At 36.3% G+C, this 25,107-nt stretch overlaps 1 protein-coding gene across 1 annotated transcript; it reads right to left on the reverse strand.

Annotated features, from left to right (window-relative positions):
• Nucleotides 1–1,544: 1,544 nt before the first annotated feature.
• LOC145630509 (photosystem II CP43 reaction center protein-like) lies at nt 1,545–25,107 on the reverse strand. Its single transcript, XM_081682772.1, has 5 exons — nt 25,037–25,107; nt 24,396–24,893; nt 24,153–24,277; nt 23,742–23,854; nt 1,545–2,492 (listed from the first exon to the last, which is right to left on the reverse strand). Exons 1-5 carry the CDS (start codon nt 25,105–25,107, stop codon nt 1,545–1,547), a joined length of 1,755 nt encoding a protein of 584 aa, XP_081538898.1.

The following is a 25,107-nucleotide window of genomic DNA, read 5'->3' on the forward strand; positions in this document are numbered from 1 at the left end:
GTGACACTAAAGTTAGGCCGCAAGAGCTAAGTGTGTGGAAAATATATTATTTGTTAAAAGAGTCAAATGGTGGTGACTCTTAGGCTAGGTAAGCTAATGATGTAGGAATTAAGCCCCCAAGTCTAGCTCTACATGAATAGGGATGAGCATTGGAGATCCCTTAATATGACCATGATGTGTGAATGTGAATGTGAATGCATGTTTATTACGGCCGCACCTCAATGTGAGGTTGCCTACGTATCCGTTAGGAATCAGGCCGAACGTAGTTCTAGCTGAACCTCGCACAAGTATGTGTATACCTCAAAAGGGTCTTTTTAAGGGTTGTAACGTGGTTAGGCTAAAGGTTATAGAAGAAGGGGATAAAGGCTCAAGACCCTCGATAAGCCCCCAAGGTGTGCAACCTTGCTTTTGAATCTTTATATTTTTATGCTTGAGGCTTTTAAATCTTTTTTTAGCTTTTTCTTTTTCTTTAGCATTTATTTTATTTTTATAAGTGTGGGCAATCCCGATCATGCGGTCTATCACTCACTTGGCATTCACGGTACCGAGCACTCGATAAGAGACGCAATCTGAGACGTGTTCTTATCAAAGATATTTTCATATCAAAGACATTGGAACAATTGCCCTTTTGAACACTTTTATTATATTTTTTTTGCTTATTTTAATCTTTTGAATTTACTCAAGCCTTTTTTAGAATTGCATAAGTTCACACCATCCCATCCCAAGGTTAGGTAGATGTAGGTTGAAAAAGAGAGGTCTATCGTTAGACGAGGCTCAAAGTGGTTTATGAAGAAAGGATTGTAAATTTGAAAGGTGAAAGGAGATATGATGCGGCTACAAGGGGTGCCTCAAATCATTGGTATACCTTGTGCTTAGTTCAACATGGATTTTTTTTTTTTTTTTTGTTTTTTAATGAAATATAATGAAATGATCATATATAAGGAAATAAATGCTCATTTTATTAAAAGAAAATATATAGTGATCCTACAAAATAAATCTAAGGAGAATAAAAAGGTGCCTATGCTAGACTTATTGGGAAAAGGGTAAATAAAAAAAAAAGAAATAGAAAAAAGAGGTCATGAAATCTTGTCGTTGAAGCTCGCCTCTTGTCTTGTGTTGTTTCCTTTATCATCACTTGCTCTTCTTGTTAACTGGAGGCATGGGAATCTTGTTATTATCAATCAAATGTTGGATAACCTCCTTTAGCTTCCAACAGCTCTCAGTAGCATGACCCCTACCTTGATGGTACTTGCAATGTTCGTTTGGATTCCAACTAGGCAATTTGACCATTATTGTATACTCTTTCATATGTATGGCGCAACCCAATCGTAACCGTTGTTTTTCAAGTTTCGAATTTCGTATCCCCATTTGAATTGAAAGAACTAAAAAATTCGAAATTGACTCTTGACAGCGGTATATGTTGTATATGTATATCCTAGATGTGAAAATAGGCAGAATTCCATCATGAAAGGGTAAAAGAATAGGCTAGATATAAATCTATCTACTAAATCCAAACTAAGTCCCAGTGCGATAGAAATAAGGAATCATAAAAAAAATATAGTTTTAGAACCTAAAGGAGCATGAGTCATATATTCTGCGGAACGGCGTTCTTGCCAAGGTTGTATGTCTTTTTTCAGCCGACTCAAGTCCAAACCATTTGGACCTCTTAGGGGTTCTAACCAGGGAGCGCGCAAATCCCAAAACCGCATAGTTTCTCCCCCAAAAATAACTTCTCCAGTCGGAGAACGCATTAGATACTTACCTAAACCAGTAGGTCCTTGAGCGGATCCCACGTTAGCCCCAAGACGTTGGTCTCTAACTAAAAAAGTAAATGCTTGAGCTTGAGAAGCTTCTGGTCCAGTAGGTCCGTAAAAATCACTAGGATAAGCAGTATTATTGAACCAGACAAAGCAACAAGCAATGAAACCAAAGACAGATAAAGCACCCAAACTATAAGACAAATAAGCCTCTCCAGACCAGACAAGTGCGCGGCGAGCCCATGCAAAAGGTTTAGTTAAGATATGCCAGATTCCACCAAGTATACAAATGAAACCTATCCATACATGCCCCCCGATTATATCTTCCAAATCGTCCACACTAACAATCCACCCTTCTCCTCCAAAAGGCGATTTTAGTAAATAACCAAAGATAATACTCGGACTAAGGGTGACGTTGGTAATTTTTCTTACATCTCCGCCTCCTGGAGCCCAGGTATCATATACGCCCCCAAAATAAAGAGCCTTGAACACTAGAAGAAAGGCGCCTATACCTAACAAGATTAAGTGAATGCCCAAAATTGTGGTCATTTTATTTCTATCTTTCCACACATAACCGAAGAATGGAAAAGATTCTTCAAGAGTTTCAGGGCCCAGAAGTGCATGATAAATACCCCCAAAGCCCAATACGGCCGACGAAATTAAGTGAAGGACTCCTGATACAAAGTATGGAAAAGTGTCTATAACTTCCCCGCCGGGGCCTACCCCCCAACCTAGCTGATTTAAATGGTTCTCACCTATTTCTAAGAGACTTGCTTATGGCTTGTACTATAATCTGTATTCATAAGGTCCTTTCTTCCATTTAATTAAGCGTTAATGTAAATGAGCCATAACTATGTAGCCCTATTCCTAATAGATTAACCCCAAAATAGCATATCCAAATTATAAGAAAGCCTATAAAAGCCACAATTGCAGAATTTGCACCTCGAAAATTTTTATTTGTTCGAATATGTAAATAAATTGCAAATATGGTCCAAGTAATAAATGACCCAAGTTTGCAGGTGCGGGATCTTGAATAGGTCCAATGGGATTAATGAGTCCTTTGGCATGGAGTCGATTGAAGGCTGTATCATAGCTCATCCCAATGGGGGTGAAGTCTTTCCTTAGTTGCTTCTTAGATCCTTGGTTATCCATGGCTAAAACTTCACTGAGATCGAAGGTTCTAACATTGTTACTAGAGTGGGCGTTTTCGGAAGAAGAAGGATTGTCGTTCTTCTTTCCTTTCCATCCACCGTGGTTACTATTGTTAGTAGCTTTTTTCTTTGCGAGGTCATCTTCGATTTCAATTCCGATGTCATAAACGGTCTTGAAAGTATTCAGATTGTGTTGATATTTTAAATGCTTCGAATACTTCTCTTGGAGATTCTTGATAAACATCCTCACAGATTCTTTTTCAGTGGGCGCCTCAATCATCTTAGCGTAAGTTTCCCTCCATTTATTAAAGAAAGAAGTAAAGCCTTCATTCTCTTTTTGTCTTAGCATCTCAAGTTGTCTATGATCGGTTTCAACTTGAATATTGCACTTGTATCTATCAACGAAAGCGTTTACTATCGATTCCCAGGTAGAGGTTTTCTCTTTGTCAAGGGAGAAGTACCATTGTTGGCAGACGGTTTCGAGAGATAGTGAGAACAGAGAGGGGAAAACCTTCTTATCGATACCCTTAATACTCATTATGGTTTCGAAAGCTCTTAGATGGAAGTAAGGGTTATCTGTTGCCTTGAATTTTGGGATGTCAGTGGCGTTGAACTTATGCGGAAGAAGTTCCTTGTCCAGCGAGACCCCTTGTGAACTTATGCCCTGAAATTTATAGTCACTGGATAGCTTTCTCAAACTTTCTTGCATGAGGTTCATTTGTTGTTGTTTCACAGGGTCATCAATTTTGAGGGTTAAAGCTTTTAACACCTCAGTCACGTCATTCAATTGACTCCTAAGTTCATTGCCTTATTCTTGACTTGCCATTATCTTTTTAGCCTTTCTCTTTTGACAAATTGGTTTATCAAAAAGTGAGACTTGAATAAAGAGGTTGTCCTTGATTAATCGCCCTTATCTCCTCGACCAAGTACTATGGAAAGGGAATTTGGGGACATTCATTGTTAATTATTTGACTCAAACTCTATTCAACATGCAATGGATGGAGGAAGTGAAGAAAGATGGAAAAAATGTGAAGGAGAATGATGTTGATGGAGGGATATGAAGAATTAGGAATAGAATGTACCCCCCAACTCAAATGACGGAAAAAACCGACTCATGCATGAACCTAAAACATGGTCATGGTGACATATACTCGAAGTGTGTTCTAAGACTAGTGAGTGTAGGTGACATGTTAAGACTCGTGTCATGACCATGTGGCTAGACTATGTGACTAGACTCAATTAATGACTCGACCAAGTACTATTGACAGCGAAATTTAACCGAATTAATTAGCAAACTGGTTAATTAGACACTAGGTGATGACTCGACCAATAATCCGAACTGTCGGCAAAACGACATGACTGGCACCTCACTGTGTAGCGCCAGACGACAGAGCTGTCGCCAGGCGCCACACTCCACAGAGTGGCGCTACAGTCCAGACTTTGGCGCCAATGCTGGAGCTTCAATCTGGGACTGTTTTCGGTGTTATTAATCAACAGGGGTATGCCTAAGGTCGTACTAAATCAATTCTGATTAAAATATTAGACTTTATTGACTCAAATTAATTAATTAATTAGGCAAAGTTCTTTAAGTCATTAATTTATTTAATCTCAACACTAGTCAAACAAACGGTTAAGAAAACATATAATATATGCATAACAAATAATGCACAATTAGTCAAGTAGGCATAATATGATGCAATGAGTTTACAACCTAACCATGGCTCTAGTTCTCTAAAGTTCGGGATATGGTTTAGTCAATAGAGGGTCCATGGTTAATTGTCCGGATGCAGCGCGCGGAAGCCTAACCGTGAAGGGTTGGCGCGAGTGGATGGGACACCGCGAGTTTTAGAAAAAGAACTCGCTTCCATGGTTTGGTGAATTCAACAATCTCTGATGTACCCTTTGTTGCTCAGAGTGTTCAATCAGGTAGATGGAGCATAAATTCCCAGAGGGTTATGTCCATATGTAGAACACATATGGGTTTCAGAAAAGTGAGAAAAAATTCAATCAGGAAGTAGGATCGAGCAAACAATACGAAAAATCGGTCGAAATTAGAACGCATATTTCTGGCTCGGTATTGGAAGAATTTGGCGCTAGCAAACAGAGACCGGCGCCAGGTTTTAGCTGTAGCGCCTGGCGCCAATGCTGGCGTCTGGCGCTACAGTTAAAATTCTGGCGCCAATGCTCTGGCCCCTGGCGTTAATTCCTACATGCCTCAACATCTTTCTGTGCTCGATAAAATTTTCCAGTTTCGCGCAGTGTTATTTTGGTCCTAGTTGTGAAAGATATTTCTCAAATTTCCTACGTGTAAAATCCTATGTTTTAACTCATTACGGATGGTCTTTCCAATGAGATCTTTTTTATGCATATGACAATAATGTTAATCAAAATTACGCACATGAAATACTTAAAAGGTTTTGAGTCTCATCCACTCATTCTAAATCATTGTCGAAACAAATTAAGGAATTAAAATAGAAATCCTCCCCAGTGGAGTCGCCAAAAAACTGTAGGGAATAATTTCAAGCGTTAACCCCAAGCTTGAACCCCACTGTGATCATACACTAAAGTAAGGTGGCGTCCAAAAGGGAAGAAGATAAAGCAAAAGTGTCGCCAACAAGTTTTAGGAACTTGTAAACCGTTCACAGGGTGAAGGTTACACCCCTTAACGATCCAAGAGATCGTCAACTCCATAAGGTCTTGAACCAAATAAGGGTTCGGGGATGAAGGTAAAAATCCAACCTAAAAGAGATTGAACCTGTCCTAATTATAGGCCTCTACTTTATTCTGATCGTATTCATGTGCGCTTTCTGACTAACATGCAACAATAGGTTTAACCCTAAACCTGTTTATCTATGTTGGTTGAATTTAATGCACAAATAAAACTATTATTGGCGATCACTTGAATTATAATCAAATTAACCCTAACAAGATTATTAATTATCTCATTAAGCGTGATTACAAATACCAATTCCCTTTAAGCATGCATAAAAGGCGTGATCAAGTAATAAAAATAAAAATATATCAAGCAACATAATAAATTATAATAATACAAATATAATTATTATAATCATAAGAATCATAATTAAGAATAATCAATAATAATAATTATAACAATTATAATCATAAATCATAAAGTATAATCATAATAATAATCATCATAATAACAATCATAATTAATAATAATAATAATCATGTTAAAGCATAGCAAGATCCTAGGCATGATACTAACAAGATTAATAACAAACCCTAGCATGTCACTAACAATAAAAATCAAATCTTTAACCCTAACATGATACTAACAATCATAAATATTAGGAAGAAAATAAGAAGCATCGTAATTTTAATCATATTTAATATTAAAGTTACCCTAGACATGATACTAGGAATATCATAATAACAATCTAAACATGATTTCTACATCATAACATCAATAAAAACCATTAAAGTACTTACTTTGATGCCTCGTACCTCTTTCTAATAATAAAATACACACGTTAGTAACTTCAAGGAAAATAATAAACAAACAATTAAATTAAATAATTGAAAGAGAGATTTGGGACCAAACCCTCAGAAATTAAACCTTTCACATCTAGGGCGAAGGCAACTTCGAATTTGGCTAGGTGTTTCTAGATCTAATGAATGCGGAATTTTGTATGTAAAAAGCTAGTTTAGAAAAAGAAAGAAAGAAAGAATGAGAGAGAATTGATTAAAACTGGTTATAGATGAAATCTCGTTAAAACTGGTTATCGAAAACGGAGTTTTTAATACGTTATTTATAGAGAAAATCAGCCAAAAAGATAAAATATCAAAATAGAGTCTGGCGCACAAAAAAAACGAACCAGCGCCAACGCTGGCTGTTGGCGCCAGGCGCCACCGCGCTACAGCTGGCGTTTGGCGCTGATTCAGAAAATCACGCGTTTTCTTAAAAGCAGATAAAAATTGCCGTACAGGAGGATAAAATCGTATTTTTCCTAAAAAATGCTCTTTGATTTTAATTAAAACTCTGAAAAGTCAACAAAAGTCAATTTATCAATGCTAATTGAATTAGGAATGAAAAGAACCTTCTAGAAGAATCTAGAAGACTAAAACCATTACTAATTGCATTATGAATGATAAATCTATATTAGACCCTCCCCTAGATCATTGGGCCGCATATAAGGCTCAAAATGGGCCCAGTTTAGTAAATTGACCATAACTTCCTCAATATTCATCGGAATTGGGCTTATAATATATCGTTGGAAAGCTCTTGTCAAGCCCCATCCAACTACATTACTATTGGACCCATATCATGGACCAACCAAACTGGATTGGCTGTTTTCTTAAAATAAGTTTTCAAAAACAGAGAGAAGAGAAAAGAAATTAAAACTATCCGCAACACTAAACTTTCCACGCTTTTACTTCATTCGATTATGATTCGACATGAAAGGTACTCATCACTGGGTTCGGTTTTGGGGAGACACAAATGGGTGTCTACACACGCCCACGCACACATGTGCGGGCTGCTGTTGCCGAAGACTGTTGTTAGCACGCCTTGCACATGTGCGGGCTGCTAGCTTGAGCGCGCCAGCAAGCCACGCATTATGTGCGGGATGCTAGGTTGCCTAATCCCCTATCACTCGGGATTCCGATGCTAGGGGTATTTTAGTCATTGTTGATTTATTATTAATTTTGCCGTCTCGTCTTTTACTATTTTTGACTCGACTTCCGACGCTCTGTTTCGACGCTCTAAGCTCGAATTTCCGACGTCTAAATGTTTAATACTCAGGCGACTCATTAATTTCTTCCGAATTAATTCGTCGAGTTGGTTTGTTAATTGCTTGGGTGTGACCCGAAGGGTTCAGTCAAGATTAAGCTGTAATATTAATTATACATTAATATTACTGATCGGAAGCGGCCTCCACCTAGGCATTTCGATCACTTGACCATACTGAATATATAAGCTTTCTAATGATTCTAAACCCACTATCGGAATAATACACTTGTTTGAAGGACACCATTCCTTTCAATCTCCCACTTATCCTTCCGGACAAGTGAGCATTTAGTGTATAGCCCCTTTTCTATGTCTCTTCATGAACTAAAGGGTAAGATTATTCGTCATCCCTGTTACGTCCAGAAGTGTTTTTTGAAATCCGAGTTTGACTGTCAATAAGCAGATGATTTCTAAAATCCATCTGAGCACGACCATGCATTTTCACAGTCTCTCTCTTCGAGAGGCCTTGTAAACAACAAGACATGTTCCCTATTATTAGTAGGGGGCATTCTCAGTCTTGTAATGTATCTTCTCTTACTAAGAGGACCTAGCCGCCTGATAGCCGTCGTTATAATCCCCAGTTACGACAGACGTTTGACCGACATCAAAAACGGACTAGTACTCAAACAAGAGATCTCACAATACTCATGTTCAAGGAAAAGAGTTCCGATAGCAATAATGAGAAATATACTTATGACGATTTTGAATCTCTTAAAGTATTCTCATAGGTCGATCCAGTATGGTTCTAAACCAATACCTGTGCAAATGATTCATGACAATCACGTCCTTGTAGGACATGAAACGGTGCTATAAATCAAACTACACACTAATCTCAACTGGTCATTAATCGTCCATTATTTAAATGACCTCGATTAGGGATAATTTTCAATTACAATATTCAACGTTCACTTAATAGGTGTTTCCTTATCAAGATTGGTCTTGATACCCTATTTTGAATATTCTTTAAATTGAATGGACTCATTATTTAATTCTAAACCACAATTAAATAGAAACGGAGTGATCTAAATTGCATGAAAATTTAATTACTCCAAAATCGAATGGTTCATCATAGTGTTTTACATCAACATTTTCCAAATTTAAATTAAAATACTAAAATAAGGAAATCAAACCCAGTTTCAAATGTGCTTGATTCCCATTGCCTCAACGTGTTTGTTGTGCTTCACTTGAGACAAAGGTTTAGTAAATGGATCGGCTACATTATCATCCGTTCCAACCTTGCAAATTCTGATTTCACCTTCTGATTTTCATTCTCTAATCATGTGAAATTTCCTCTTGACATGTTTGACCTTCTGATGTTCTCGTGGCTCTCTGGCCTAAGCAATAGCCCCATTATTGTCACAATAGAGATTTATTGGACCCTTGATGGAGGGTACAACATCAAGTTCCCCAATGAATTTACGAATCCAAACTGCCTCCTTAGCTGCCTCAGATGCTGCCAAGTATTTGGCTTCAGTTGTAGAATCAATAGTTGTGCTTTGCTTAACACTCTTCCAACTACACACTCCTCCATTGAGACAGAATATGTACTCAGACTGTGACTTGAAGTTGTCTCTATCTGTCTGGAAGCTTGCGTCGGTGTATCCCTCAAAAACCAATTCATCTCTGCCACCATAGACCAGGAATTTATCCTTGTTCCTTTTCAGGTACTTTAGGATATTTTTGGCCGTAGTCCAGTGCGCCTCTCCTGGGTCTGATTGGTATCGGCTCGTAGCACTCAAGGCATACGATACATCTTGCCTAGTACATATCATGGCATACATGATCGATCCAATAAGCGAAGCATATGGAATCTGATTCATCCTTTCCCGCTCATCAGGTGTCTTTGGACACTGCTTCTTGCTAAGGGTTATGCCTTGTGACATGGGTAGGTGGCCTCTCTTGGCTCCTTCCATGTTGAATCGAGCTAGTACCTTATCAATATAAGTACTTTGACTCAATCCTATCATCCTCTTTGATATATCTCTATAGATCTTGATGCCTAATATTGTCTGAGCCTCTCCCAAGTCTTTCATTGAAAAACATTTTTCGAGCCAAGCCTTTACAAACTCTAACAATGGAATGTTGTTTCCAATGAGCAAAATGTCATCGACATATAAGACTAGGAAGGCGATGTCACTCCCACTATCCTTCTTGTAAACACATAACTCATCTGGATTCTTGATAAAACCAAACTTACTAATGGCTTCATCAAATCGCAGATTCCAACTTCTGCTTGCTTGCTTTAATCCATAAATGGACTTCTTAAGTTTGCATACCTTTCTAGCATTGTTTTGGTAGACAAAACCTCCAGGATGTGTCATGTACATAGTTTCTTCCAAAATTCCATTGAGGAAGGCGGTTTTGACGTCCATCTGCCATATTTCGTAATTGTAATATGCATCAATCGCTAGAAGGATCCGAATGGATTTAAGCATTGCGACTGGAGAAAAGGTTTCATCGTAATCAATACCATGAACTTGTCTGTAACCTTTTTCTACCAATCTAGGTTTGTAAATGAATACATTTCCATCTTTGTCGGTTTTCAACTTGAAAATCCACTTACATCCAATAGGTATGTACCCTTCGGGTAAGTAAACCAAGTCCCAGACTTGATTTTCAAATATGGAATCCATTTCAGATCTCATGGCCTCTTGCTATTTAGCAGAGTCGGTGCTTGCCATCGCTTGCTTGTAGGTTGCCGATTCATCTCCATCCATGATTAGGATGTCCTGATTCTAGGTTAAAAACAATCCGAGATATCTATCTGGTTGAGATCTCGGCCTCTGAGACCCACGTAGGGTAATGGACTGAGCATTTGCATTGTCGATCCGACTTAGAATATTTTGACCTTCGTCAACAGATGCTACTTGAGCACTTTGACTGTCATTTTGATTTTGTTGCTCATCCTCACGAACTTCGTCGAATTCGATTTTCCTCCCACTTGTCATTTTGGAAAGGTGGTTGTAGACACCCAAATGTGTCTCCCCAAAACCAAACCCAGTGATGAATACCTTTCATGTCATTTGATTATCGAACGAAGCGAAAGTGTGAAAAGTCTAGTGATGAGGATGCTTTTATTAAAATATCTCTTCTTTCTCTTTTTGAAAATATTTCTTTTCTTACCCTATTTTTGAAAAACGTGCATTCCAGTTTAGTTTGGTCCATGATATGGGTCCAATAATGGTGTAGTTGGATGGGGTTTGAAAAGACCTTTCCAACGATATATTATAAGCCCAATTCCGATGAATAATGAGGAAGTTATGGCCAAAGTACTAAACTGGACCCACACCGGATTTTACCTACGACCCAATGATCACGTGGAGGGTCCAAAGGTTTAATCCTATTCCTAAACTAATTAGGATTAATTAGAAGCTTCTATAAGTTTCTAAAAGATCTTAAATATCCTTTTTGAAAAGATAAAATCAAAGAATTTGAGTTAAATAAAAACTTTCCTTTTTAAAAAACTTTCCTTTTTCTTAAATCCTAATTCTATTCGAATTTAAAGATGTTCAAAGACAGTCAGATTTTATTTTCATGCCTCATAATCTTTATCCAAATTTTATATGGTTGGATAGATCTTGAAATTATCTTTCCAATGATATATTATAATATTAAATCCGAACTATAACGAAAAAGATAGGAATGAGATACAAAACACTATCCAAAACTGACACCGTCCCACTATTTCGGCCATATATTTTTATCTAAAATATATTTTAATATGATTCTAATTGGGTTGGAAATTAGACTTCAAGATATTTCCAAAGACATATTATATGCCTTATTTGGATTTCTAGATCAAAAGATATGATAAAAACAAAATCCGCAAAAACTGCTGTCCATCGAGTTCTATTTCGATTCGAATTCGGATTTATTTCTTATTCTTCGACCCTCTTTTTTTATCTATAAATAGAGGTAATATCTTCCCTTTTTCAATCATCAATAATCATCAAATCTCATCAAGAATTTCTTAATTCTCTCTCTCTTTCTAGCCAACTCTTTTACAAACACAATTCCTCATACATTAGCACAAGACATACCTAGCATTGTTCGAAGTTGCCTTCGCCCTAGACGTGAAAGGTTTTAATTTCTGAGGGTTTGGTCCCTAATCTCTCTTTCAATTATTTAATTTAATTGTTTTTTATTATTTTCCTTGAAGTTACTGACGTGTGTATTTTGTTATTAGAAAGAGGTACGGGGCATCTAAGTAAGTGCTTTAATTGTTTGCATTGATATTATGATATAGAAATCATGTTTAGGATGTTATTTTGATTCCTAGTATCATGTTAGGATGATTTTCTTAGTATGATATTTAGGGTGATTTGCTTGTATCAATTATGATTCTTGTGATGCTTCCTATTTTCTTCTTAATATCATGTTAGTATCATGTTAGGGTTAAAGCTTTGATTTTTTAATGTTTAGTGACATGCTAGGGTTTGTTATTTATCTTGTTAGTATCATGCCTAGGGTCTTGCTATTCTTATGATTTAACATGATTATTTTAATTATGATTATAATTTTATAATGATGATGATTATTATTCTTATTCTTATTATTATTATTATTATTATTATTATTATTATTATTATTATTATTATTATTATTATTATTATTATTATTATTATTATTATTATTATTATTATTATTATTATTATTATTATTATTATTATTATTATGTTGCTTGATATTTATTGTTATTGCTTGATCACGCCTTTTATGCATGTTTAAAGGGAATTGGTACTTGTAATCACGCTTAATGAGATAATTAATAATCTTGTTTAGGGTTAATTTGATTATAATTGAAGTGATCTCCAATAATAGATTTATTTGTGCATTAATATTCAATTAACATAGATTAAACAAGTTTAGGGTTAAACCTATTGATTGTATGTTAGTCAGAAAGCGCACATGAATACGATCAGAATAAAGTAGAGACCTATTATTAGGGCAGGTTCAATCTCTTTTAGGTTGGATTTGTACCTTCATCCCCGAACTACCAGTCATGGTTCAATACCTATTGGAGTTGACGATCTCTTGGATCGTTAAGGGGTGTAACCTTCACCCTATGAACGGTTTACAAGTTCCTAAAACTTGTTGGCGACTCTTTTTCTCTATCTTCTTTCCCTTTGGACGCCACCGTACTTTAGTGTATGATCACAGTGGGGTTCAAGCTAGGGGTAATGCTTGAAATATTCCCTACAGTGGTCCTTCTCCAAAAAGACACCATCGCGAGCAACAAACACTTTGTTCTCCGATTTTTTGTAGAACTAATACCCTTTGGTTTCTTTTGGGTAGCCCACAAAGTAAACCTTATCAGATTTGGGATGAAGCTTGTCAAAAATCAATTTCTTGATGTATGCTTCGCATCCCCATATCTTTAGAAAAGTCAACCTAGGAGGTTTGTTCGTCCATAATTCGTATGAAGTCTTTTCTACAGCTTTCGATGGAGCACGGTTCAGCGTTAGTGCCGCAGTTAAAAGTGCATGTCCCCAGAAAGAGATTAGAAGATCACTAAGACCCATGGTTGATTGTACCATGTCTAACAAGGTTCGATTTCTCCGTTCGGATACTCCATTCCATTGTGGGGTTCATGGAGGTATCAGTTCTGAAAGTATGCCATGATTTTTCAGACGGTCATCGAATTCTTGGCTCAAGTATTCCCCTCCTCGATCTGATCGAAGGGATTTGATTTTCTTGCCAAGATGATTTTCCACCTCACTATGAAATTCTTTGAACTTGTCAAACGATTCAGATTTGTGAGACATTAGGTAGACATATCCATATCTACTATTGTCGTTTGTGAAGGTGATGAAATATCGATGTCCGTTTCTTGTGGCGGAGCTCATTGGTCCACGTACATCGGTATGTATTAGACCTAAAAAGTCACCTGCTCTTTGTCCCAAATTGGAGAATGGCTGCTTTATCTTCTTGCCTAATAAACATCCTTTGCAATTCTCAAAAGATTCTAAATCAAAAGATTCAAGAACGCCTTCTTGAAGAAGTTTCTTGATGCGTTTAATGTTAATGTGGCCAAGACGACAATGCCACAAGTAAGTTTGATTTGACTCCATGGTCTTAGCTCTTTTGGTATCATCATAAACAATTTTGTCTAAACACACAAAAGTGACATTTCCATAAATATAAACAAGACATGAAACAAAAGGTCTTGTGATCAAGGTTAAAATGACGTCCAACGTCGCAAGATCAAAGTATGGTAGATAAAACTTAGCAAGTTTTAGAATTTGGACAAAATACATGAGATTACAAGCTTTCTTTGGATAGATTTTCTTCATCTTCCACTTGTGTACTCATGACCACTTGAAAAAGCACCGCTCATTTTGTTCCTGAAATAGGAGCATAAAGTGAGTCAATTTTCCGGCATCTAATACCTTATGAATTGCTTAATTTTAAGTGTCAAGATGATACCTGAGATTGAGTCTTTCTTTCCTTTTGCCTCATCTTTCAGATTCTCGCTACATTCTCTTTTGTAGTGGCCTTGCTTACTACAATAGAAGAAGCGCATCTTAGCCTTATTTTTGAACTCCTTCTTCTTGAGCCTTAGAGCAAACTTAGCCGCCTTGCAAGAATAAGTTTTCTGGAGCTCTTGGACAACTTCCTTGTAGGATAGCTTGTTCCGATTGTTGGTAAGTTGCATCTTAATTGCAACGTACCCCGAGTGGAGTGATCTTAAAAGCATATGAGCCGCTTGCTCATCCTCCACCGGTTTACCAATCAGTTCCAGATGGTTGAATAACCTTGTCATCTTTTTCACATGGGCTTGAAGTGGCATCCCGGGTCTAAGTCTTGCACTATAGACCCTAGCCTATACTTCTTGCCTCTCTTTGCTGAGACACCCATCTTGCGGTGGCTTGATCCTCATGTTAGACAATGACCTAGTCACTTCTTCCACAAGTCCATCATAGTTGCCCTTATCGCTCTTTGTTACCCTCAGATTGACCACATCTTCTAGAGCCTTGAGAAGTACATCCGGAAGGTAGTTGGAGAATTTCTTCTTCAACTGTTCCGGAATGGAGTTTGCCATGAGTCGAAAGACTTTCTTGCAATCATAACTCCACTCCTCACGAGCCTCATCGCTCATAATCCCTTTTGAGTAGAAACTCGGGATGGGCGTATCCAAGATATGCTATAGGTAGCAATTGCGGAGGGTCAAACAGAGTTCCTCTTCCCATTCCTTGAAGTTTACCAAATTCAAGCTAAATGATAACTTCTCGAGAAGTTATGGGAATATTAGATTGTTGTCGATAGTTGAAGACATGATTCTACAATTGAAAGAATTTGAAAATGAAAAACCATTCACAATACTTTAAATAAGATTGAATTTAATTCATGCATATTTCAATACTTATTTAACGTCTTGTTTACAAATAAAATTGTCCCCATTTTGTGAAAATAAGGCGATTCCAAGATCCAAGGAAACAATGAGTGGCTAAGCATGCTTTGGCTTGTCTTAGCACTCAATCTCCTAAGGTAAGTAACGCTTTGTTAATGGCTCTTAGCCACTCTTGGTTAAATAAATCGTCGCATCTAATGCTTTCTCATCAATTTATTCACTTTGCCACGACATGTTAGGACTCCATCACTCATATCGTTGAGTACAACCAAAACCAACTTGCATACCCGGTATGCCTTATGAGTCTAGGGAGTGGTAGTGATGCCTCGCTTTGGCGTAGCCCATAACTACTCTCAATAGGTCGATAAGTGTTGTTTTGGAATGACAATTTTACTCAATATTTAGGGACCTAGGGTTTCTATGTTGTTTGATTTAAGTGAACTTAATTAATCATCACAACATTTGAAATCCTTAAACATGCATCTAACATATAATTCATATATAAATAATCATGAATATGTAAAGCAAAAGCATTTTGATGCATATTGGCAACTAGCATGACCCCTTGAATTCTTCAAGTCTTCAAAAGGTCTTCTTTTGCAACTTCATGGCTTTGTCTTCCAAGAACCTCCATCTTCAAGACTTGACCATAATTATGCAATACTAGTAACTACGATTAGGACTAATCTAAATATTAAGGTACAAAAATACTCAACGGTACGCAAACCGTATTTAGATTTACAAAAATACATCACGGCACGCAGTCCGTATTTTCTATCCCAATCAGGTCCCACTAGTTGCATTTTTTATATGAATATACATTTCATTCATCCATTCACTATATGTGAATAGCCCATGCATTTTACAACAATAAACAAGTAATAATGCATTAAACACGCTCACACACTAGTAACTAATCTAGGTGGTTAATCCGATTAACACGCCTAATTAAAACTAGTCAAAGTTGTTTAACTGATTATGTAATTGACGTAATTAATAATTGAAGCTCCCACTAAATTCCACATCCATCTTAATTAATCCTATTAATTAAGCCGGTAGAACCCAAAATTTGTCAAAATAAATTTTGCCAATGCCGCTCAAAACCGAGGCCTAGCCTCAAAAATTTTAATTAAAATAAACAAGATTAATTAAAATAAATAAAACGGCAAACAAGAATGCATAAAGCCAACCGCACTCAAGTGGTGCATGCTATATGAAAACCAAAGTGATCTAGTAACTCGAACAATGTGGCTTGGTGCATGTCCCTCGACCACCCTCCGTAGCACTAGCTAGGCTTACACCTAGTAGTGTTGCTACGGGTTGCCTGGTGCGAGGCACACGCACTAAGGCTGCTTGCCTCATCGCACCAAGCACCAAATGCTCGTGTACCACTACCGCACCGTAGCCACACCATAGCAGCTATGTGCTGCGCTACGCACACATACACGCACACACACACGCACGCACGCACACAACTTTGTGCTGCTGCTATGCACGCACACACGCACGCACGCACGCAGCTATGTGCTGTTGCTGTGCACGCACACACGCACACAACTATGTGCTGCTGCTGCGATCGGTGCACTAGCCACGCACATGGATGCACGCACCTTCGAGCACCCCTTTTTGCAGCCACATGTGGGCTGCTATGCAGCCCGGCTAGACAAAGGGGGATTTGCCTCGTTTTGCGTGCCATAGCCTTGGGATTTCGATCCTAATTTCGCGTGACATATTATTAAGTCTAAATTAATTTTAGAACTAATTCAATGAGCAAAAAATTGAAAATTTAAACAAGTCTAACTTAAATAAAATTTATCAAAGGTGCATTCAACCAAAGTAATTCCCAAGAACCATTCTTTAATTAAATTGGTTTAACTTGGTACAACAAAATAAATAAGGCAATTTCTCATTATTAATTTAATCAATTTAAATTAATTTTGAGATTTTGACAAAGTAAGAGGGAGTTGGAAAAATATGAACTTTAATGTTCAAATGAAAAAAAATCCAACCACTAACTTTTGTGAATCCTTGAAAAATTATATCTTCCAATGTGAAGATAAACAAATTTCTATCACAAAGTTTGAAACTTTACGTTTCCAATCAACCAAAAATGATTAAAAAAACAAAGTTCAACTTAAATTCATGGTATTTAGTAGCTTTTAAAGTTTTAATCTCTTAACACAATTAAAGATTGAATCTTTAGCACTTTAGAAGCCTCAAAAACAAAAATTTCACACTTAATGCAATTAATTTGTAATTATGTGAAAAATAAAACCAAGCTTTCAAACACAAATTACCACCAAGTAATCATACCTAAAGAGGTTTAAAATTGCATATAAAATTAGTATTGAACCAATTACATGTAATCCCCCGTATTTTTAAATATGTTATAAGTGAAATTTAATTTTATTTATAATATTGTTTTGTATTTTTCCGTAATTTAATTTCAAAATATTCAAATTATTAATTTGGGTCAAAAATTATTTTGGTACAAATTATTTTATGAACCTTCATTCTATAATTTATTTCAATACAACTAAAGCTTAGTCCATTTCAATCATTTGGCCCATTAATTTAATGAGGCCCAATCTTCCTATTTACCCTACAATTCTCTCCTATAAATACCCCATGAATCCCCAAAAATTTCCCACATAGAAAGGTTAGTCTTATTTTCTTCCTCCTTTGTTTCATTATTTTGCTTAATGTTAGTTTAATTGTTTTGGGTTTTGATTTTAGTATAAAGATTATATTTTTAGTATCAAATTGTATTTTGATGGTATAAATATTATAAATTTCATATTATAATTATGTTATAAATTTTCATATTTTATGAATTATAAACCTAGGATTTCAATTTATTGAAATTGAGATTTTAGGGTTTTTATGAACAATTGATTTAGGGCTTTTATAGTAATGATGTTTTGAAATTTTGGTGATTATAACTAATGATTAGTTTAACTTAATTCCAGATTATTTTGAACATGTAAATTCGTGTTTTAATTTTCAGATCTCCGCTCGTTAATATTAATCCCGTTTTAATCCCGATCAGGTTCTGAACTCATCCGATTTTGACAAAAAAGTAGTGTTTTTCATGTGTAAACAACGTTTTAAGAAAGATTCAATACCTTTGGTAGTGAGCACCACCCTCTTGTGGCCAAATTCAGCCTCTAAATATGATTTTCGGGCAGTTTTTGATTTTAACGAAGTTTTTTTTATACTTAAAATATTATCCTTGAGTTTGATTAATAAAATTAATTATGTTTAAAGTTAATTAAGCATAAATATATGTTTTTATTGAAGTTTTAAGTGTTGGAAATAGTTTCTAAGTACTACTTTTGATGTTTTATAAAGAGGGTTTAATCACCCATTAAAAAGGGAGATTATTAGGGGTTTTTAAATAATTTTCAGATTTTTATTAAACTTTAAACTTGCTGTAATTTCATGTATAAGAGTGTATTTTAAGGTTTTTATGAAGAAAATTTAAAGAACTATATATAAGCCTTTAATTTTAACTAAAGGGAAGGTTTTAAAGTGTTGTTTGATTGGGATTTTGAAGGTTTTAAAGTAAGTTAGTATTGCTGTAAATTTGATTAATTGGGTATTGATTGAGATGTTATTATTTGGTTTAGGAGAGGAGTTTATTGAAGGTGATTTCTAGTTAGTAAAGTGGCATACCAATTCGTTTGCTCAAGGTACGTACAAGTTACGAAACCTTTCTTTTAGGTGCATGTTTAAGGACGGATCGAGAACTTAGTATCATGTATAGGGATGAATGAGTTAGATTGTTTGGTTATACATTGTGAATTTCGTATGACGTGCAATATTTTATATTGCAAGTATTATTTGTGCTCTAATTATGCAAGGTGCGCTTAGAGGCAAAGGTATATGATTAGTGTAATGATTAATTTATTAGTCATTCATTATTATGCAAGCAGGATGATTAAAGGAAGAATTTAAGTCTTATAAGACGAGGTTAAGGTTTTGGGGTGCCTTATGCACTCAAGGTGTTTATACACCGAGGTAGTTAAAGGAATAAATAATAAGTGTTGCTTGTCACTAATAAATCAATAATTGAAATTGAAAAGTTGTTTTACTTGATTGAATTAATATTGGATTGATTGTATTGTTTGCATATGAGTCATCAGCAAGTCTAAACCTGTAAATCACGTAAAGTGCAAGATGGATGAGCAATACAACTCTGGATTGGTGCACTTCTGGAGTAATGACAATCAGGGGTTGGGGTACACGGGGTATTAGCCGTGTACTTTTATCGAGGCCGTCTGATCTACGAGTCTCCTATTTCAAATATTTTCTTTTAAAACTAGGAGTTAGGTGAGATTTCATACTAACTACGGTCACGGAGTCGCGCCCGTAGTCGTTGGATGTTTATTGATGTTTCCGAAAGGAGGCATGGGGTTTTCTTTATTGATGTTCCAAATGGAGCATGGGTTGGACAACCTTGTCTATTGCTTAATCCAAAGAATTAAATAAAATGAGTTTGCTACTATTAATTAGTGAAGTCTTAATAAAATTGATAATTGAGTCGTGTGTTGAGTCTATAATTTAATGATGCATGATGATTGATTATTAGTAGCATGTTATGGATTTCATTTTTGTTTCGCAGCTTGTATGTACTCAGCTTTGCTGATTGCGTGCTTTTGTGTGCGTCTTTCTTTGGTCATGGCCCTCGCCTTTCAATGACCCTGTGACGATCCAATTTTTACACTTGTAATATTGGGGAGCAGATTAACCACAGGTTCTTACACATGCAGCATTCGCATCAGGGTTGTGGGATTTTGAGTGGAGAGTTGGTTATTATTCGCAGTTTATTTTTTTTCATAAGTTTGAATTTATTTAAACTCTGGTTTTATTTATTTACTACTTTTGTGGGGTTTTGAATAAGGGCCTTAATGGTTCCAAGCTGTATGATTTAATTTGGTTTTGGTTGTTGGTTTTGAAACTTATATATACTTGATTTAGTTTTCCGCTGCTATTTTCTGAAAAAGCCTTAACGTTTGAACACGTGGCGGTAGCACGCCAGTAATTCTCTTGGATTTTGTTCAGGGTATTTACAGGTTTTAAGAGAGAATTATTGGTGTGTTACATTACATAACCACCATAAATATGCAATTAATTTTCAAGGTCAGAAAGACTTAAATTTTTTCGTTAAAACTAAAAACCCCTCGAAAAATGCATTTCTCGTCTTTTTTTGGCTAAAAGTCGAGTCCTAAAGGGTAAAACCATTTCTTGAACACCTTTTCCACCCAAAATTCACTATTTTTGGGTCAAAATATGGGTTCGGGAGCTGAAGTCAGCTCTAATACGAGGTTAAAATGGATAATACGAGCTACTAATCTAATAAGCAACTTAAAACCAGTAAAATTAATCCATAAAATTACCTTGAAAAATATGATAATTAAAAATAAATGAGCAGGGCTCCGATACCGCTGTTGAGGTTTGATGAGTGCCACTCATCACGGAAAAAACCCTAGCCAAGGATCACGCTCGCAATAAATAATATCACTAATGCATAAATAAACACAAAAGGGAAAAATAGGAAATTTACCTTTGTCGCGTGCTTCGCCCCACAAAATTGGGCTCTTACTTGAGAAGCTTAGCCTCGAAAACACAAGAGCCTCCAACGGAGATCCACTCGCAAAAAAAACTACCAACTTTTAGGCCCGTTACCTCGAGGTTAGCGAGGTCCGACCAAAACCCGAGTATTATATGACTTTAAGAGTTTTTTCTAATGCAATACTCTATTGAACTCCTACTCAAGCACTCTTCCCAAAAACCCAAGGTGGGTATTTATAGGGAAGAGTGAGAGTGGAAATTTATATCCCATCAATATGGGAGCATGAAATTCCACAATTTATTTTAAAGCTAAAATAAAAAAAAATAAGCAAACTAATAATAAATCTACAAGTGTCATTAATACATGCAAAGGGAAGTGAGGACCACTTGGAGAGGAGGGGACCATACTTGCTCCCCACTCCTTCCTCTCCTTATGCCACTTGTCCCTCACACTTGAAGCTTCCCTCACATGCTTCTCCAATGACCACGGCCTAGCATCCTGGCCCAGCCAAGCCCTGCACACGCGGGCTGCTTTCTGCCAGCCAATTCGGCCAGCACGCCCACGCACACATGTGCGGGCTGCTGTTGCCGAAGGCTGCTGCTAGCACGCCTTGCACATGTGCGGGCTGCTAGCTGCAGCAAGCCACGCATTATGTACGGGCTGCTGGTCGTAGCTTGCTAGCAAGCCACGCACATGGTGCAGGCTGCTAGCTTGCCTAATCCCCTAGCACTCGGGGTCCCAATGCTAAGGGTATTTTAGTCATTCTTGATTTATTATTAATTTTGCCGTCTCATCTTTTACTATTTTTGACTCGACTTCCGACGCTCGGTTTCGACGCTCTAAGCTCGGATTTCCAACGTCTAAATATTTAATACTCGGGCGACTCATTAATTTCTTCCGAATTAATTCGTCGAGTTGGTTTGTTTATTGCTTGGGTGTGACCCGAAGGGTTCAGTTAAGATTAAGCTGTAATATTAATTATACATTAACATTACTGATCGGAAGCGGCCTCCACCTAGGCATTCCGATCACTTGACCTTACTAAGGACACCATTCCTTTCATTAAGTGCTAAGTGTTCTTGATATAAATAATATCATATATCAATACTAAGCTCATGCACAATCTTTTCTCTATTTTCAAACACATAGAATAATGCAAGCATTATATACATCTAAAAACCATACTAAAGTATCCATGGGGGACTCCCTAATTTCCAAAATAAAATAATTCAAGTAACATAAACATTACAAGTACATTTTATTTTGCCAATGTGGGAAACAAACAAATAATTATAATGTTGACATCATCAAAAGTACACAACATTATAAAGCAACACCAACTTCTCTAAAATTTCTATGTGGGATTGCTCCTACACAAATTGTTAGAAGACTATCTAGTGAAATATTACAACATTCCAATTATCATCGTCTTCTCACCGTCCCTATCGTAACTAGACCGCTTTTTGAATCTCTGAATTGCAGGCAATCTCCAAGTAAAACTATTCTAATTTAACGAAACTGAAGCACAAACTAGGTATGAGGTTTTCTTGAATAGTACTCCGTATTATTGTTTACGAAATTATGATTTTTTTAATTTAAAATTAATTAAGAAATGTGTAAATGCTTAATTTTTTAATGATGAATTTGATTGATTTTGTACTGTATATATTTTTGCAGTTAAACGGTGTAAATTTTACCAAGTCGCAATAAAATGATATACGAATGAAGCATAATCAAGTGAAGAAATTACAAACAAAATAACTAGTTTGATTTAATCCAAGATGGATTAAATTGTTATTTGAGTTTTATGTTGTTACTTAAATCGTGTAAATTTGACACTAGTTGTAGTTATTTAAATATGCATTTGTAATTTGATAGTGTACTATGTTTATTTCGTCCAACATTTTTTATACAGTAGAATGAGTAGATGTAATTTTCATTATTATTCATGTACATTTTTTTTCTTCCAATTATGAAAGTTAGAGCTCCTATATTAGATTGCTTTCATAGGTAGTGGTTAGACTAATGAGTGAATAGATGTTATTCACAAAAAAGATAGATGCATATACTTATAATAACTGATGATTAACGTGTTGTGCACTAATCGTGCCGCAACGCAACAATTGAACAACCACGAATTTTTTTTTTAAATAATAAAAGAGACCGGTTATCTTTTAAAACTGGTCTCTTACACTATATCTAGGAAATCGCTGATCTATAATATTCGGTGCGTCTGCCTCGGTTGTTTTATTGCTTTAGAAGAATCTAAGAAGCCTGTTATAAGGTAGAACTGGTCCCTTTGCTTAATCTAAGATACCAGAAAATATATTCGGTCTCTTAGGCTAAGAGACCTACTACCTAGGCACCATAATTTTTCCGGTTTCTTAAGCATATATTGCCCGGTCTCCTAGGATACTTTTGTAGTAGTGTTAAGTGTTTACAAATTTAGTTTTGACCGTGGAAGGATTAGTTTCAACGACCTAGTCTTAACCCGCGTTATGGCAAGATTTTAGGAACATTGGATGTTGGCTATTGTGTTGGGTCAGACATAGGGTGGATGTGATGGGCATAAGTTGCTTTGTAAGCACCCCCTTGAAGTAAGGTGAAATAAAGGTGGTGGATTTCATTCCCTGATGGTATATGACCCTTAAGCCATGGTTACAGGGAATACCAGATCCCTACCATTTGCCACATCCACAAGTCAATGTATCAAGATTGACAGGGTATTTAACATGCCTATCTCTCACCTCAAACTCCCTACCCCCACAAGATGTATCATGACAAATTAAAATCTGGAGTCATCACTTCTACTTTTACAGTATATATTGTTCATACTCTGTCAATCGATTAGCATCCATGTCAATAGCCTTGTAAAATCTTGCTCCCACCCTTTACATGACCCAATTTCTGATAGCTAAACATAGAACAGGTTATTAGTGCATAAAACATCAATTTTGCATTATTGAATGCAAAATAAGCAGGGAGAGTAGATGTACCTTCTAGCAATGTAAGGACAGGCATATCTCTGAATGGTTTTGTGCAGGAATTGAATAACTCAACAAAGTTTGTTGTGTTGTGATCACAACAAACTTTGGTATCAAACATATTCACTGACCACAACTCATGTACAACTCTTAAGTACAACTCTTAAGTACACCTCTGCTGCACTATCATGCTCCTCGATTTTTTGCATGACTTTCTCAAATACATACTCGTTGTATGCATCTGTAGCAATCCAAAACAACTTGTGAAAAGTTGAACCACTCCACCCTGCAGTTTTGCTATTGGAATAAAAATGTTGGTAACAAATCCTCCTTGTGGCCTTTAGGAAGACATCATATATTGCAGCATCAACTTCCTTAATGACAAAAATTAGCCAAAAAAAACAGGAACTTAACAATTAGGATAACTAAATGAAATGTGTAAGGAAAAAAAGCAAAACAAATACACAACATAATGCTTGCCCTCGTTTTGTCAGATATGAAGGTCCAGTCATCTTTATGACACCCTTCATTTGCAAACAAGCATCTTAATTTCTGAAGAAATATGTCCAGCTGTCAATATATACTTTTTGTGTCTACAATCCCATAGGCAATGACAAAAATTTCATTATTGCCATCAATACCAATAGCAGTCAACATAATTCCTTTATAGTACTCACTCAGATCTGTTCCATCCATCCCAATCATTGGCCTACAACCACCTAGGAAACCTTTGGCAGATGCAGCAAAAGAAAAAAAAAACATGCTTTGAATTGAGGTTGTTGAATTGATTGCCACTGTTTCTTGTCCATGTCATTAGTGCATAAGACCCTGGGTTGGTAGACTTAATCATCTCAGCAAATCTAGGGAGTAAAGCATATGACTCAGAAAAGCCTCCATGAATTTGTACCCTTGCAACAGCTTTGACCTTGTAGAACAGTCTCTGCTTCACATTGAGCCTAAACCTTTCCATGCATAGCTTCTGTAGTGAGTCTACTGGGATATCATGATTGGCCTCTAGATCTTGCAACAATTGTCTACACAACCACGCTGTTGAAACCATTGGATTTTCTTTCAGTTTACCACACGTGCTATGCTCTCCAGTTAGGGTTTTTATGGCCCAACTAACATTATCAGTTAATATAGCAGCATGAATTCTCCAATTGCAAGCCTCAACCACACATTTTCCAGTGTATCTCTGGTTGTCATCTCTGTTCACAGTTACTCTAAACACTTCTTGTATGCAATAATCTCTAAAAACTTCCAGAAGCTGAGCCTTGTTCTCAAAAATCAACCATGGCTCTAGAACTTTAAACCAAACACTACAGCTGCCCAAATTTTGCCATTTTTGTACAGCTTATCCAACTTGTGGCTGCCATCTAAATAATCTTTAAACCTTTTTTCTCTCAATTCCTCAAAATCATCTAGCACATTATCTTCTTCATCTTTAATGAAAATCAAGATAACTCACATTCTCATCATCTCCTTCAGCATTAGAGATTTCATAATCTTCATCCTCACTATCATCACTCTCTGACTCAT

The sequence above is a fragment of the Chenopodium album genome, chromosome 1 (assembly GCF_948465745.1).
Source record: "Chenopodium album chromosome 1, dcCheAlbu1.1, whole genome shotgun sequence".
Classification (NCBI taxonomy): Eukaryota; Viridiplantae; Streptophyta; class Magnoliopsida; order Caryophyllales; family Amaranthaceae; genus Chenopodium; species Chenopodium album.